Source organism: Antedon bifida, chromosome 9, assembly GCF_963402885.1.
Source record: "Antedon bifida chromosome 9, ecAntBifi1.1, whole genome shotgun sequence".
NCBI classification, from domain to species: Eukaryota; Metazoa; Echinodermata; class Crinoidea; order Comatulida; family Antedonidae; genus Antedon; species Antedon bifida.
The window spans coordinates 21,113,130-21,128,844 of NC_136234.1; the positions used below are offsets into that span (position 1 = coordinate 21,113,130).

The following is a 15,715-nucleotide window of genomic DNA, read 5'->3' on the forward strand; positions in this document are numbered from 1 at the left end:
GCTTGACAAAGATTACAACTGTCTTGATCTTCAGAAATTATAAAACAAATTGAGTTCAATTAATTTTTCATTTAAAAATAGAGGATGCCTTTGAATTCCTTAAAGATATTGTCCCCAAAAAAATATGAAAAAATGGCACATTCAACAAAGTTTATCACTTATTAATAAACGGTATTCAAAGTTTTATTTGAAATTCAATTATTGTTCATGTTTTGGGGACAATACAGACATCTTTTGTTGTAGTATATTTAATACCACAGGTGCCCTGGGATGACCTAGTATTGCTGACCTAGATTGCTGATTCCAATTGCTGTACATTAATTTTGTTAAGTTATAAATGTTACAGTAAAGGCATTTTTTTATATTTTTTAGGCACGAATGATAACGACTGGAGATTTAGCTGCTATAAAAGTGATCAAGATCGAACCAGGTATTTATTAAGTACACATTATTCTCTATACATTTTGTCTACAGTAATGTTTGCTTTAAATTTCGAATCCTTTAAATACACAGTAGGCTTACCAGGGAACTTGAAATTCAACACTAGCAATTTGCTAGTCGATTTTTCATTAAATGCTTTAGTTACAAATTTCAAACATAGTTACTGTTAATGTTTGCTGGTTATAATTTTTGAAATTTAGTTTGGAATAAAGGTACTTGATTGTTAATTCAACTTATTTAAGTTGAATTAATTAATTAACTAACAAACTTCTTGCTTACTACAGTAGTAGGCGAGTTGCTCATTTTTACTTATATTTTCTTACAACCAGCAAATGTTTGCGCGTGCATAAATCAGTAATGTCTATCCCAGAATACTGTACTTTACATGAACAAGTCTGCAATTTAATAATTTTGAAGTATATTGGTATTCTTGTCCTATGATGTAATGTGGACATCTGGATTACAGGAAATTATGAGATCAGCCAAATATGGTTTACTTTCACTGACATGGTATATTGTACAATTGAACACTTCAAAACAATATAGTTTATTGTGGTCACTATAGGACTTTCAGAACGAAATGGGTGGACAGTATGTTGGGACATTCTGTATTTAGGGCGGGGTTCACGGACTAGTCCATTAATGCACAGTAGGTCATAATATCTCTTACTTTGATGGATATACAGTAGTAGGAACCAATTGGTTTGCTGATAGTGTGTTACATTTAAATTTTACTAAAAATCTGATGATTGAGGTTAAACAAAATTATATACTGTCTGTAGTAATAAAGCAAATTGTTGAAATATCTGTCTTGTGACCTGTAAGTAATATCTCAAATAAAATGTCAACATTGGCTGTGAAGTGACCATTGTTCAAAACCACTAATAAATAAATAACTCTGGTGTCTGTTCATAAAGTGAATAAAATGCTTTACTGTGCAATGCTTTAACATAACATGTGTGTCAAGTACAGTTACACTGTTAAATTAACATTTGGATTTATTAAATTATTACTTGCTGCATTAGATACATTAATTGTATCAGTACAATTTTTTTGAAAATGTTGATGTTCAAACCCGAATTAAATAAATAAAAATGATTCACATGACTAGCAAACAAAACCTTTTTGAGGACTACTGTACCACCAATGAATCATATCAGACCTAGAGTACAACCCTCATCACACCTTCATTCAACATTAATCACCATTTATTATTATACACAATGTTGATAATCAAGGATCTACTACATTGAAAGTGCTACATTTATTTGTTATCATGTGACCCAGTCCAATCAAATGACAAGAATCTACTTAGGTGTATTAGTATTATGTTATAGTTTTGGTCCTACTCCTATCTGTTACTACTTGGATGTTTTACACTGTGTTTTGCTGTTTGAACTATGAAAAAGATAAACCTCAAACTTGCATTTTAGTGTGTAAACATACCTTCTTGAAATGGTAGGTTAAATACAGGTTAGGTATCCAATTGATTTGAAGGAGAGTGTGAGTCATTAGTTCCACACAATAGGTTGTTAGTCATTTTCATATTGTCTGATAAATTATGGGATGTACAGTACAGTATACTTTACAATACATACACGGCATTTAATTATACTTTTAATTATACGCTTTTCTGTCGCTAATAGCTACCAAAATGCAGCTTTCAAGATCCGCATTCAATATCATTAATCAGTAATTGTATCTGTATTATTTAAAGGACTATTTTTCTATTACGTTTTTACTGTACATGTCAACATGATAAAAATTATCTATCTAAAAGACACACCTAAAAAATTAGATTTCCTGTGGTGGTGTTTATGTTTAGGAATCCGGTTGAACAAAAGGGTTTAAAATCCACATACAGTACTGTAGGATCAGAATCACTTTAGGATCAGCTGTACCGTAACTGTAACATTGAAACACATACCAGTTTAAAAAACCTATTGGGCATGTGTTCAAATTAACAGTTTTTTAACCTCTTTTTTTCTTTTGTCTTGACAAATGGAGTAATCACATGATATTCTAGGATCATGCTATCATGACATTTTCTTTAGCCAATACTATTGTATATTATTTGTTAGCCAGAATTAAAAAAACTGTCAAAAAAACAACAAAATTATCAAATAAAAACTGTTTATGTGCTATGCCTACTGTATTATACGTGAGATTTACATTATTTACGATGACAAAACTGAGCTATTATTTTGTCAATATGTACAGCAAAACATGTTATTGCCACCGAGTGTGGCCCTAAACAGCAGGCGCCTCACCCTTGGTGCGGTCTCTCATCGTGATTCCACATTGATGACCGCTCTAAGCATACTGGTCGACATGGATTTATTGAACAATTGTGAATTCATTGACCAAAAAAAAGAGCCTACAACATTCCTTAAGTTTTCATTCAACAGTTAATTGCTTGACATTTTTTTCTCCAAACTTCTTCAACTTGTATTATATTTCTCTGTTATTCTTAATACTGTATCCATCGGAACCTAGGATAGCTTGGCCCTTAAACATCTGGTGTACAGTAGCCAACACAGTTTAATAGAAACCTGCATTACTTTTAATATAGATACTTTCCATTATGTACTAGGTTACAGTATGAGTAAGCTCTGGATAAAGAAAGAAATCATTGTTTACAGTTTTACAGTTTACAATTGTACAGACTAACTGTCCTGTTTCTGATGCCAAAAAATAACCGATTAATATAATAATTACTAGTACTCAAATGAATAGTCAGCAGGAACAGGATGAAAATAATGGTTACAAATTATTGGCTATGAAGAACCAGTTAATCGGTGTGAAACTTTCAGATGCAGTACACAATACTTGTCAGCTATTGTAGGATTCTGTAAGTTTGACTGGCTGAGTGCAATGCATTTTTGGGTATAACGTTTTTCATTGACGACCACCACAGTTTTGTTATCTTCGAAGACATGTGTACTGTATTTGAATATTCTTTTCAAACATCACATTGTACTGTTCTACAGCCCTACTTCCAATATCACTGTCTGCATTATTAATAAACTTTATTGTAAACATTATTAAAACAAACATCACAACAGAGTGTGTAAAAGGAGATACATTGCATCAATGAACAATTAATCAATGACCACACCCATATTATCATTCTATAATGTTTGCTTTGGGTAAATATAAAGAGCTTAAGCACCCATACATACAGTAGTACTAGTACTGTTATACTATGTCAACTGTACTTGTGTACTAGAAATTGTGGTAGGATAGTACTGTAGTTGGGTTTTTTTGACAATGATAAACCTGAATTCTTTCAACCAGCACAAGTTGAAATGCTACAGATCCTAAAACAACTGTTGAAAATAAAAATAGACAGTAAAGGAAAGATTACTGTTGGTGAGCAGGGAAGTGGAGATTAAGGGGATGATGACACTGGTGATCCAAGCCAATACTTAATATATTCAATTCATTTATTTATCTACTTTTTTTAAAACTCAAAATATAAGTCAAGAGATACTTTAAAACCCATAAATACTGTAGCATAATCTTTAAAAATAGACATATTTTTAGTGTGTTTCTTGCCTAGCTTTAACCTGGATAAACCAACATTAACCCTTCTCTCCAAATTTGAGAGAACAAATATGAAAAGATATAGTTAAAACACCTTTTAAATTTGGAAATGTAACAGTCCGCAAATTAACTTTTTTTTTCATATTTCAGGGGATGACTTTACTATTATACAACAGGAGATACTTATGATGAAGGACTGTAAACATGAAAATATTGTTGGATATTTTGGAAGTTATCTACGTAGGGATAAACTATGGATTGCAATGGAATATTGTGGAGGCGGCTCTCTACAAGACATTTACCATCGTAAGTTCTAGAGCAAACATTCTGCTCAGATATGGTTATAAAGCTATGATGATAATTACACATTATTTCCACTTCACATTACTACTCTGTGCTAACTACTGGCTACCCAAAACACAAAGTTAGCGAAACCAACTTGGTAAGTTAAGTATGAATGGGCCTCATGTGGCACTCCACTTGCGGCTGGTGTTATCTCCAAGATTGAGCTCAAAGGTCAGTGAATACACGTACAGTAGTAGTAGTAGTGAGGTCGCCCCAATGACGTCAGACACTATCAATGTAATTTAGTCGCAAATAAATATAAACCTGCATCTTCAAATGTATTTATTCATAATATTTTATTAGACTGTACACTTTACAGTAACTTCAAAGTGTATCATGAGAATTGATACAAGTCTGTCCTTCCAAAGTCTCTGTAATTAAATGATAGAACAGGCAGCTTCTGTCAAGTTATATTTAATATCTCGTTGATATTAAATTGATTGATGATATGTTGCACAGTGAGTACTGCATTGTACATGCTGGCTACCAAGACATTGGCAAGTAGTGGACATGCCTCCATTGTGAGCATTGAGGTTTGTGTGTACCTAGGAAAGTAATGTACTATGTAACTAATACAATAATACATTTGATTGCTTGCAATGATTGGTCAGTTCAATACCAGGGCAATACACACACGCTCACTAACATCTCGGGACAAAAAGAGGCCTCTCACAGTGTGTTTTTCTCTCAATTTCACAGAGGTCCCCTGTTGAATCTCAGGAGATTTTCCAAAAAATTGTATTCACACTATGCAAACCTGGTTACAACTTGTTAAGTTGTTAAATTTTTGCAGCTATGTGAAAATGGTATGAGTATCGGTCACAACCCTGGCAATTGATCAGGATTGAACCCTGAACCCTGGGATTGGAAGGTACCTAACCATCAAGGTAGAGGCCTAACAACTGTATACACTTTGTAACACACAGTATGTTGTAGTACTGTATATAGACCCTGGGGGTCGCTTATTGAGACTCAAGATGACTACAGACAGTAACTAAATGATTCCTTTGAACTGGGTCATTTTCACCTCTAATTCTTTGAAACAGAATATTAAGGAAATTAATTTTCCAGTGTTCAATCGTAATGTCTAACAATAGTAATTAGTTCCTTAGTTTAATTGTGCTTTCTTTAAAAACAAAAAGTGTTAGAATCCTACCTTTGAACCATGTTAAGGCCTTTAAAAAATGTTTTTTACGGTATTTATTCAGATTTTTTAGTTTGTTTTGTGTTAATGATAATTATGTAGTCTTCCTAAAAAATGGGACCTGAAAAGGTAAAGATAAATAAAATAGAATCACTCTTATCATGCATGCAAATTTAAACAACAAAAAATTAATGTTCAATTACCCCCACTTCCCCTTCCCCTCTGAAAAAACAAACAAAAAAAGCTGACCCTACATTTGAACCAGTTTGGACAACATACTTTAAACATGATATTTGATAATATCAATCAAGCATGCTTTAGGTTGCTTTTTTCAAGTCAAATTTATTCTTTAATAAATTAACCCATGTCATTGAGAATAGAAATGCTGAATTTGATCAGTGGCTTGTGCTACAGTACGTCTGAACAGATCTTTAGTATAAGCTTTTGATTTATTAAAAATAGATTAGTCAATACAAATGCAATTGTAAACGTTATGTATACAGGTTACTATTGAAACTAACCAATACACAAAGGGAGTTCATGTAAAAGTAAGGTGACATTCAATTATTTGTTGAAGACATGTTGACAGTTCTAGAGTTTAAAATAACAATGACATTTTGCACATGTGTGACAATATTGTTAATAAGTCATGCGCCAAATTTTAGAATTCAGCAAAAAATAATAATATTTGAGACAAAAATTGTAAGCTCAAAAAGTTTCTTGAATAGTAGATCGTTGTGTAATGTTAAAAAATATATTTCTACTCTTTCATTTCACAAGAAATTGTCCGTTAATAGAGGTGTCCTCCATGAGGGATTCTACTGGACTAGATTTCTTTAATATTCAAAATACTGTAGCATCTTTCTTTCCATGTCAGGCCATCTTCCTATCCATATATATAACCTCTCACCACTTCACATTACTCTCTCATATGTATAACATGTAGCTGTACGGTCTATACAGTATAGTAAACTTTGTTTCCCATGCGGACACAATGCAAAGAAGTACACATGCATGCAATGCAATTCACTTGGGCTGAACATATACTGTATATCTGACCATTGAATCCTAGAAAGCTTCCAAACTTTCGTTTAATTCATATTAACATGCACTCATCACACCCCACACCGTTAAATACCTGGACACTTATTTCTACAAGTAGAGTAGGTAGTTTTTTTTTTATCAGCAATCAAAGGGAATACCCAACTGTTAGGCTGGCTTCCTCAATGCAAATCACTAAACTCTTGCAGGAAAGATTCAATTATATTCCTCTTGTCGCCTATCCATCGAAACCGCAACAATTTCACTTTTCTTTTTACCATAGTTTAAAAGTTACAGTTCGTTGATCATACAGAAAATTTGTTAAAACAATTTAGAAAATTTAAATAATGATGTTGTGCATGAAATGAAAAACTGATTTGATCATTGGATTCTGCCAAAGACCGTCAAAGATGAAAGGACTTGATGCACTGTATCTCATCTACTATGCCCCTACAATCTTCTAGGTCACGGCACAACTAGAACTACAGTAGATAATAATAAGCTTTCATAATGAGATGGTAGGCGAAGGACGAATGTTGAGTCGACCATATTGATACGATAATGAATATAATGGTGTACATACTGTCATTTCATCTTTTGGAAGAGTAGGGGGTTTACCCCTGGTGTACTGGTTTATCTCGGCCCCTGTCGATCGACAGATGAAATATCATTTGGTGGCAGCAACACAAAAAAATAGTGTCGTTCACAAAATTTACAAATTTAGGAACTTTATAAAAACATGAAATTCTAACAATGTTTGTAATTATAAAGCATAATTTATAACTACTTTAAGTGAAGACAATGTAGAAAACTTTTAAATTTGCACCAACGATTTCAAATATTTAATTGTAGGTGCTACACACATGTACACAGTACTGTATATGTGTTGGTCTACTGTGATAGTGAATGTGTGTTTGGAATATTCCATTATTTTCGTCCAGACCAAAATGCAGGGTTAATCTCAACAGTTTGATTTCTAAACAAACTGACATAATCAATTTAAGGGACTACTCAGAAATGGTTGAAATTAGATACTAATTATTAATAGTTTCAATAAACCATCTGGTTCAATTATAGTTAAATACTTTTGTTATGGTTATGAAAATAAAAGGAAAATGTTCTTAATTTTATTTTATAAACATTATTATTTATTTACTTGAATACAAGACTAGCAAACTTATGATGAGTTTAACATTAATAATGTCAATTCAATGATAAAAAGTTGGCTGTTAACCACCAGTTACAATCAGTTAAAATCAGTTATAAAACAGCAGTTACAACAGGGATATAGCTGTCAAGGAGTTACTGTATGATGTCCAATGTTATTTGGGTTGGTGGTGAATGAAATGGTACTTTGCTGTACTTTTCCTTTTCCAAGTATCCAGAGGTTTCTTGAGTGGGCTCTGTGGTGAAATAAATTAGGTGCAAGGTCATACAATTAGCTTTACTGTAGGACTTTGATTGAAGGTATTCTATCCTTCAGTAGCTCTGGCCAGGACAAGTAAAGAAAGCCTGATGTATATGGTCTAGGCCTATGTAAAGTACTAGGTACCTCTTTCAAACAAAATTCATTCTGTCAATGTTCTTACTTAGATCTAAAGTACTGTATGTTATTGTTATGACTGCGCACTAGACTTAATAAGGAAACATAAACAAAACAATGTTGGTCAGTTTAAGAATATCGTAAGCGATTGACATGCAAAATTCAAAATAGAAACAGCAAATGATAGTCTTAAGCTCTGTGTACATTGTCAAAATTTATGTGACAAAAAATGTGATCTGGCCATATATAGACATGATGATGTCATATCACTACCATATTCGGGCATATCACTACCCTATTTGGGAACGTCACACTTTTTTTTTCAAACTAGTTTAATAGTGTAGACAGAGCTTTATGATAGTTATGAAAATAAATTATATTTTTTACCATTACAAGTACTTTTACCATTTCTGTAAACTTCGTCTGTAGGTTTGTTTGTAAATTCTAGAAACTACTGTATATTAATTTGTATTTTATTTTGTTTTTTTTATTAGAAAGTGGAGAACTTACAGAATTACAGATTGCGTATGTTTGCCGTGAAACGTTAACAGGATTGGCCTACATGCACAACAAAGGGAAAATGCATAGAGATATCAAGGTACAGTATAGTTGATCTTAGCAAAGAATAATAGAAGAGCAGGGGTGAGCAATCCGCGATGTTTGCAGTTGCATTCAAAATTTATAAAGTTTAATTTTAACAGAGCATTGATACCTACTCTCCACAAACGGATGTATAGAGACTAAAGAAGACGTTATATTATAAAAATACTTTATACGTCACATTAATAGAATTGTTATGATATATTTTACTGTAATATATTTTGCAATTGTATTTACGTTCATGGAACATACTTAATAATGATCTATATTGTACATAATTTTTAAAAATTTAATACCATTAGCTAAATTAATTTGCAAAAAAAACGTAAATTGAAACAAACAGCACCCTTGCAATGTTGCATGTGTTATCAGCATGGTCTATTCTTTGCCATTGTCACAATAGTTACTGTATATCAATATCTTCATCTCGACGCATGCGGTGTACCATACGCCACGGCAAACCATTTAGGAAAAATCAGATATTGCTCATTCTTGTACATAATTGTAGTATGATCTACACAATGCTATGATGACAGGGTCAGCAACACTTCACTGATACACCAGGAAGTCTGTAATATCTTAAAATAAGTGTTATGGTTCAATGTTATGCGCAATTGAGAATTACTTGTTATTGATTATATCCTACTAAATATCTACAGTACAAACTGTAACTGTAGAGTACTATCTTGGTAGTGAACGTTCTATATTTAGAGGGAAATTGACAATGACAAATGAAAGAGAAAGAAAAACAATACTCAATTCTAAACTGTACTGCTATTATTACTTGAAATTCCCTGAATATGTGTTTTGATATTTGCTAATAATAAAGAAATTAAAATATACAATGATATAAACACTCATTTTGGACACCTCAAATAGGAGACATCCCTATTAAGGGGATACTGTCCTGTGTGAATATGCACTATGTTTTTCCACTAATTGTCAACCCCTATTCAGAAGGCAGTCCTAATACAGTATCATCTGTTGTTAGTAAAGAAATAAAAATCTAAAATCGAACACCTCTAATTAGGGAATTAAGGGAACACTGTCCTGTGTATATGTGGTATGTTTTTCCACTATTGTCAACCCCTATTCAGAAGGCAGTCCTATTACAGTATCTGTATACAAATAATACAATACTGTAGTACAATCATATCAACAAGCTTTTTTATTCTGATCTCCATTCAATAGACTTACTATAGAACATCCTGTATTACTATTGATAAATTTTGATTTTCTTTTCACAGGGTGCAAATATACTACTTACAAATAATGGTGATGTCAAATTAGGTAAGGCAACTTATATTCATAAGCCCTGTTGACACTTGGTCCCGCACTGCCCTGCATCGAATGTGTGAATGACACTTGGTCCCGCACTGCCCTGCATCGAATGTATATGTGTCTACATTTAATGGCATTCAATGTGGAACAGTGTGGGACCACAATTTGTGTCAACAGGTCATTACAAAGTTTCCGTGTTGATTCTAGGATAGTTATCCCATGAGACTATTACTCCTAGATACATGTCATCCCCAGGATTAATATACCTACAGTAGAACAGTTTTCTCAACCTATCTTTTCTCTTAGTCCAAAATTAAAACATTTCTGAATCATAAATGTAGGCCACTCAATATTGCATTTATTTTTTACTAGAGCCTCTGTCAGTAATTCTTCGGTCATAATGTCTGAATTACCGGTCTTTCCCACATGATTCCATTATGCTATATAAAATAAGTACAAAAATATATATTAATGGTTTGGATTGTCAATTCATAAAAGTCATGTGCATATTAAATACATATGTGAGGACAGGTGAACATTCTATTGGTCAATTATGTACATTGATAGATGTCAACATAACATTGAGGGGATATTACCATACAATGCATCATTGTCATATGCTGACTGTGGCTGGCCATGTAAAACATAACTGTCAAAAATCAAACTGATCTACTACTAAAATACTGAAAGCTACACATTGAAAAGGCATACAATTAAAAAAGGTAGACTTTCGTAAGCGTTGTTCACTAATCAAAACAAAAGATCAGTGTCGTAAGAGGTGGCTTGCACTATAATATATAATAATAATCAGGTATATTTATTCATAAAAAAGACATCAAAAATACAATGGCAGCCAAAAGGCTGAAAAGTAGTATTTTACAAAATTTGATAAAAATATACAAATATGTATAAATGGTAAACCTAGTTAAAAAAAATTAACACATTAACATTTGTCCACCAGTAAGTTAAAAAGTGTCAGCCTATTTAATATTTATTGAAACATCATCATTAATGAGTAGGGCTAAGAAAGGGACTGGTGAAGATCTAAATCTCTCTGTACGACCAAACGGCACTAATCTTTTCCTGGTTCAGACGTATGGAGTTATACGCTGCTTACGATACAAAAGCATAACTCTGTAACAGGCACTTAACTATTGGTTTAACAGTTCAATTAAACGGTTTTATTCTCTTTATGTGACAAAAAAAATGTGATGTGCCCATATATGGACATGATGATCATTCCACTACCATATTTGGGCATATCACTACCATCTTATAGAACATCACACTATTTTTGTCAAACTAGTTTGATATTCGTAGGCAGAGTATTATTATCCTTCAATAGGTTTAATTCATTCAGTCATTGAGTACCAATAGTAGGTACTAAACCGCATTGATGTCACTACAGCCTGCTGTTATCCTATTACCAATGAAAGGAAAAAGATATTAACTTGAAAGAGATGCCAACTTTCTAGATCTAGTATGGATATTACTCAGTTAATACATTGAACTAGTTATTACAATTGTTAGTGAAATGCCATTTATAGTTTAATCATTATTCTTCATACTGTATGTTTAAAATTGATACCGATGACAAGGAAATTACAATTGTACTGGAATATTACTACTTTTTTATTTCTTTATTTTAATTTAAGCTTTAGATTTTATTTAAAATTCAACTAAAATGAAATATTTTAATCTTTCAAAAAGAAAAATATACAAATATTCAATTAATCTCTTCCTTCTTTAAATACATTTCTAAAAAACTTATTTTTCCATTTTTTATTTGAAATACCGCATAATAAAAATAAAAAATATCACAAAATATTGCTGAAATATTTAGAGTAAATATTTGACTGTAAACAAAGTTCATCACAAAATAATAACAGAGAAGCAAAACTTATTTAAAGGAAACCAAAAAAAAAAATGAATATGTAGGCCACTGTACTATAACATTTAAACATTGTCAAGCATCAAAGGAAACTCCCACTCTTTTTACTGTTAAATGGGTGACTTTGAATGGGTGACTTTGAATGGTGACATTGAATGGGTGACGGTGACAGCCAATCAAGGTCATGTCCACAGCAAAGTCAAAACTGTATCCTACTGTTTATAAAAAATGTTTGTCCCCCACTTTTAACAATAACAATGTATTTAAATGGTCTAGAAAATAGTTGTGTTGACTTGTATACTGTACTGTATCTAAAGTAGCGTCTGTCAACTTTTTCTACAATGATTAATTTTTTTCAATGTACTAATTTGAGAATAAACAGAATTGTGTTCTTACTTGTTCTTAATTTCGACACGGTCCCTTATTTAATAACAAGATACACAAAACAGTTTTAATTGCAATGTATGTAAAAATTAATGAAAGTGAAATTAATCAACATTTAGATAATAAATACAAATAGGCATTTAAATACGCTAAACACAATAATAAGGAAAATCGCTAATGATATTATCAATGATACAGTACTTTAGTTGAATGTGTATAACAATTTGATCTGCTAGCAGAGGAAGTAATGTATTCCCAATTATGTCTCAGGGGAAGATATTCTAGCTGCATTTGATCTAAGCATTTGGGTTGTGTCTCTGTAGACCAAGCACCCCTAGCCACCGTACTAAATGATTTGATCTCCCAGGGAGGGGCTCTATCATAGCACTATTCTGGATTAATTCCCTTGGGATGAGGTAGCCATGGTTGTACCAGCATCCTGATGCATCAGCGGACGGACCTGTGTTTACCTTGGAGATATTCAGCGATGTGCCTACACTGTGAAAGTTAAATTCAAACTGTGTTTCACTTCCTAGAATAGCTTTATGATCTATTATAGTGATAGCCTATTTCCTAGATCTATGATCCAGTGGCCGTATTCACTTAGGCTAAGGGAAACACCCTTAAAATTAAAAAATATCTCCTATCTAAGTGAATACAATTTAAGGGAAATACTTAAATATTTATTGAGTTAAGTGAAATACTTAATATTTAAGGGAATTATCTCACTTAAAGTGTGATTGGTGAATACGATCACTGATCTGTAGTCATTGGTTTTAATTAATTGGTTTGATTTGATTGGAATTTCCATCATTAAGGGTATGTTCAGATTCACAGCATTGTGTTTGCTATCTAATGCAACCATCAACATTCCAGTGCCTTAAAGTTACTGTACATCCAGTACAATGTTAAAATATTACAAACATTTTTTAATACACAGCCGATTTTGGAGTTTCTGCTCAAATCACACAAACGATAGCAAAAAGAAAATCGTTCATCGGTACCCCTTACTGGATGGCTCCAGAAGTGGCAGCAGTTGAGCGTAAAGGAGGCTACAATTACCAGGTAAGTAACCCTTCATTAAGATTTTAATTAGGTAATTAGATAATTCAAATATCGTGTCGTTCCGCCATTTTATAGGATGTTGGTGATGTCTGTGCGTTCATGGCCTTTCTTAAGGGCAAATTTAAAGATACTCCCACACACATCGGCAAAAGAAAAACTGTTTTAAAACGTGTACTGGATAGGCATATTGTACTGTACATTTTAGCAGCCCAGTCCTCTTGTTACACCGTCATCTTCAACAATATTTATTTTTAAAATGAAAAAACTAAAGAGATACAATTCAACTTTTTGAGCCTGTATTAAGCTACAATGCATGCACAACAACCTTGTTCCGTTTAACTGAACGAAAATTGGCACTATTCAATTCCTAACACAATTTTATTAAACAAAAAGGCGCTGTGTTTCGTTTCATGAAACAGACAATGTGTGACCTTTGACCTGACAGTTTTCATGTTCAATGAATGCCCTCTGCAGTCTAAATTCTGATTTAGAAACATCCCAGTAAACAATTATTCATGACCCCTGTACAGATACCCATTTTGCTTGGACCTCTTTTCACCAAAGAAATTGTGGAAATTACCGAAGAATTACCTTCTGTGTGACGAGATCTAGACCAGCAGTAATTCCGGCTTGCTTGCGTAAAAATTGCCACAAATTCTCATTGAAAAGTTGATTACTGTAGAGTTAGATTGTAGCATACTTTAGGCCTTGATAGGGATTAAGCAAGTGTTGTTGGTGTACTGCTTCTATCTTGACTAATGGCATAATTATTCTGCTTCACTACTCCATGCAGTTCAGGTCCATTATTGATTGCAGCTAATAGCATCATTTTCCTAGACTTTGCAGTAATTATTTTTTCTAACCTGGCTAAGGATAATTCACTAGTGAATAATCTACAAGTTTGTATTATACTGTACACCTTGTATTACTGTATTAAATTCAAACTTCTCTACATCTTTTTACTCTAGTAGATCCTATAAAAGAAAATAATGAAGAGATGTTTTAAATCTAAAGTTCTGTCTACAATATCACACTACTTTGACAAAAGAGTGTGATGTGCCCAATTATGGTAGTGATATTCCCAAATATTGTATAATAGTGACATCATACAAAATAGATTTGATTTTCCCTTTTTTAATCATTCAAAATTGATTCAATAGAGCTGCTCTATTCCTATGATGTGATTTACTGAAGTTTTAACTTCACTTTTTTCATGAAACCCTTGCTGATAGATATCATGGCTACTGTACATAGTACGGTCCACTATGCTAGGATGATAAAGCATCACCTAACACTACTAATATCTACGAGTACTTGTTATGTCATGTTATTGTCATGTTTGTTGTTGCTAACAACATAAGTAGGTGAATGGTGATTTGTGCTGACATCCCTTTGGCAACTTACCCATACCTTACTCAAGACTCCTTTACAGTACAGTAATTACCATCCTGTATTTTTTTGAAATTTCAACGGAAAATTAATTATAAAAAATAATTATAAGGAAGTGTTTTCTTTACTTTTTTTTTGGAGTTTTTATTTTTATTATTCGGCATTTCAATGTTTCAACCACTGGATAGTTTTTACTAAAAGCTCTGTCATGTTTCTGTTTAATGCTGAAATAATGATAAAATGCATACGTACTGTAGAAAAAATCCAATACTAAAGTACATGTTGTTGCATTTCATTTGTAAACAAAAATATTAAATGTTTGTTCTTCAAATGTTGTAAGTATTTAAAACTTATCCTACTGCAGTTAAACTACATTTTGTTTTCTCCTTTGAAATGCAATTACTAGTACACTGGTTACTGCAGTAGAATAATTTTTCCATGATCTCTTATAATACATAACTATCATTCAATATTGATTTCAAATGGCAGCAACCAAAATGTGCATTGTAGTCAAATAAGCAACTTGACCTTCAGCAGCTTTCACACAGCACACAATATACTTTCATAGTTTAATTATACGGATTTAAAGGTTGTTTCACACTATAAAAGTAATTTGGCCAATGACATTGATGAATAGGATCAATCATTTAAAGCTTAGTTCACACTACGAAATTAATTTGGTCAGTGCTTGGATTAACCAATGTTGCTCTTGTCATTGTTCAAATTAAGGTTTTTACCTCTTTCCTTCAAAAATATTTACAGATACATTTGTACAGTGACAATGCATCATTATACAGTAGTTAGATTTGAATAATAGTAAGGTAAAAAGATAGAATCTCGTACCCTTTTCAGTTTGAACCATTAGACATTTTAATGGGGAAGATTTTTTACAGGTTTTTACAGCCGGATGTCAATAGCAATTTTCGCTTTATGACATTGTATAGGTTTATGTCATTATCTAGGCTTGCATGTCATTTTCCAATGCGATTGATGATCTAATTTGACAAAAATGCTATATCAAAATGCACTGTAGAAAATGATCAAC

At 32.4% G+C, this 15,715-nt stretch overlaps 1 protein-coding gene across 4 annotated transcripts in view; it reads left to right on the forward strand.

Annotated features, from left to right (window-relative positions):
• Positions 1 to 15,715, forward strand: part of LOC144852759 (mitogen-activated protein kinase kinase kinase kinase 5-like) — a 43,220-nt gene that overhangs the window by 6,417 nt on the left and 21,088 nt on the right. For all 4 annotated transcript variants that reach the window (XM_078710721.1, XM_078710722.1, XM_078710723.1 and 1 more), the window contains exons 2-6: positions 373 to 430; positions 4,138 to 4,293; positions 8,555 to 8,658; positions 9,908 to 9,950; positions 13,157 to 13,281. In XM_078710721.1, coding sequence (XP_078566847.1) covers positions 373 to 430; positions 4,138 to 4,293; positions 8,555 to 8,658; positions 9,908 to 9,950; positions 13,157 to 13,281 — 486 coding nt within the window. The remainder of the gene's footprint in view (positions 1 to 372; positions 431 to 4,137; positions 4,294 to 8,554; positions 8,659 to 9,907; positions 9,951 to 13,156; positions 13,282 to 15,715) is intronic.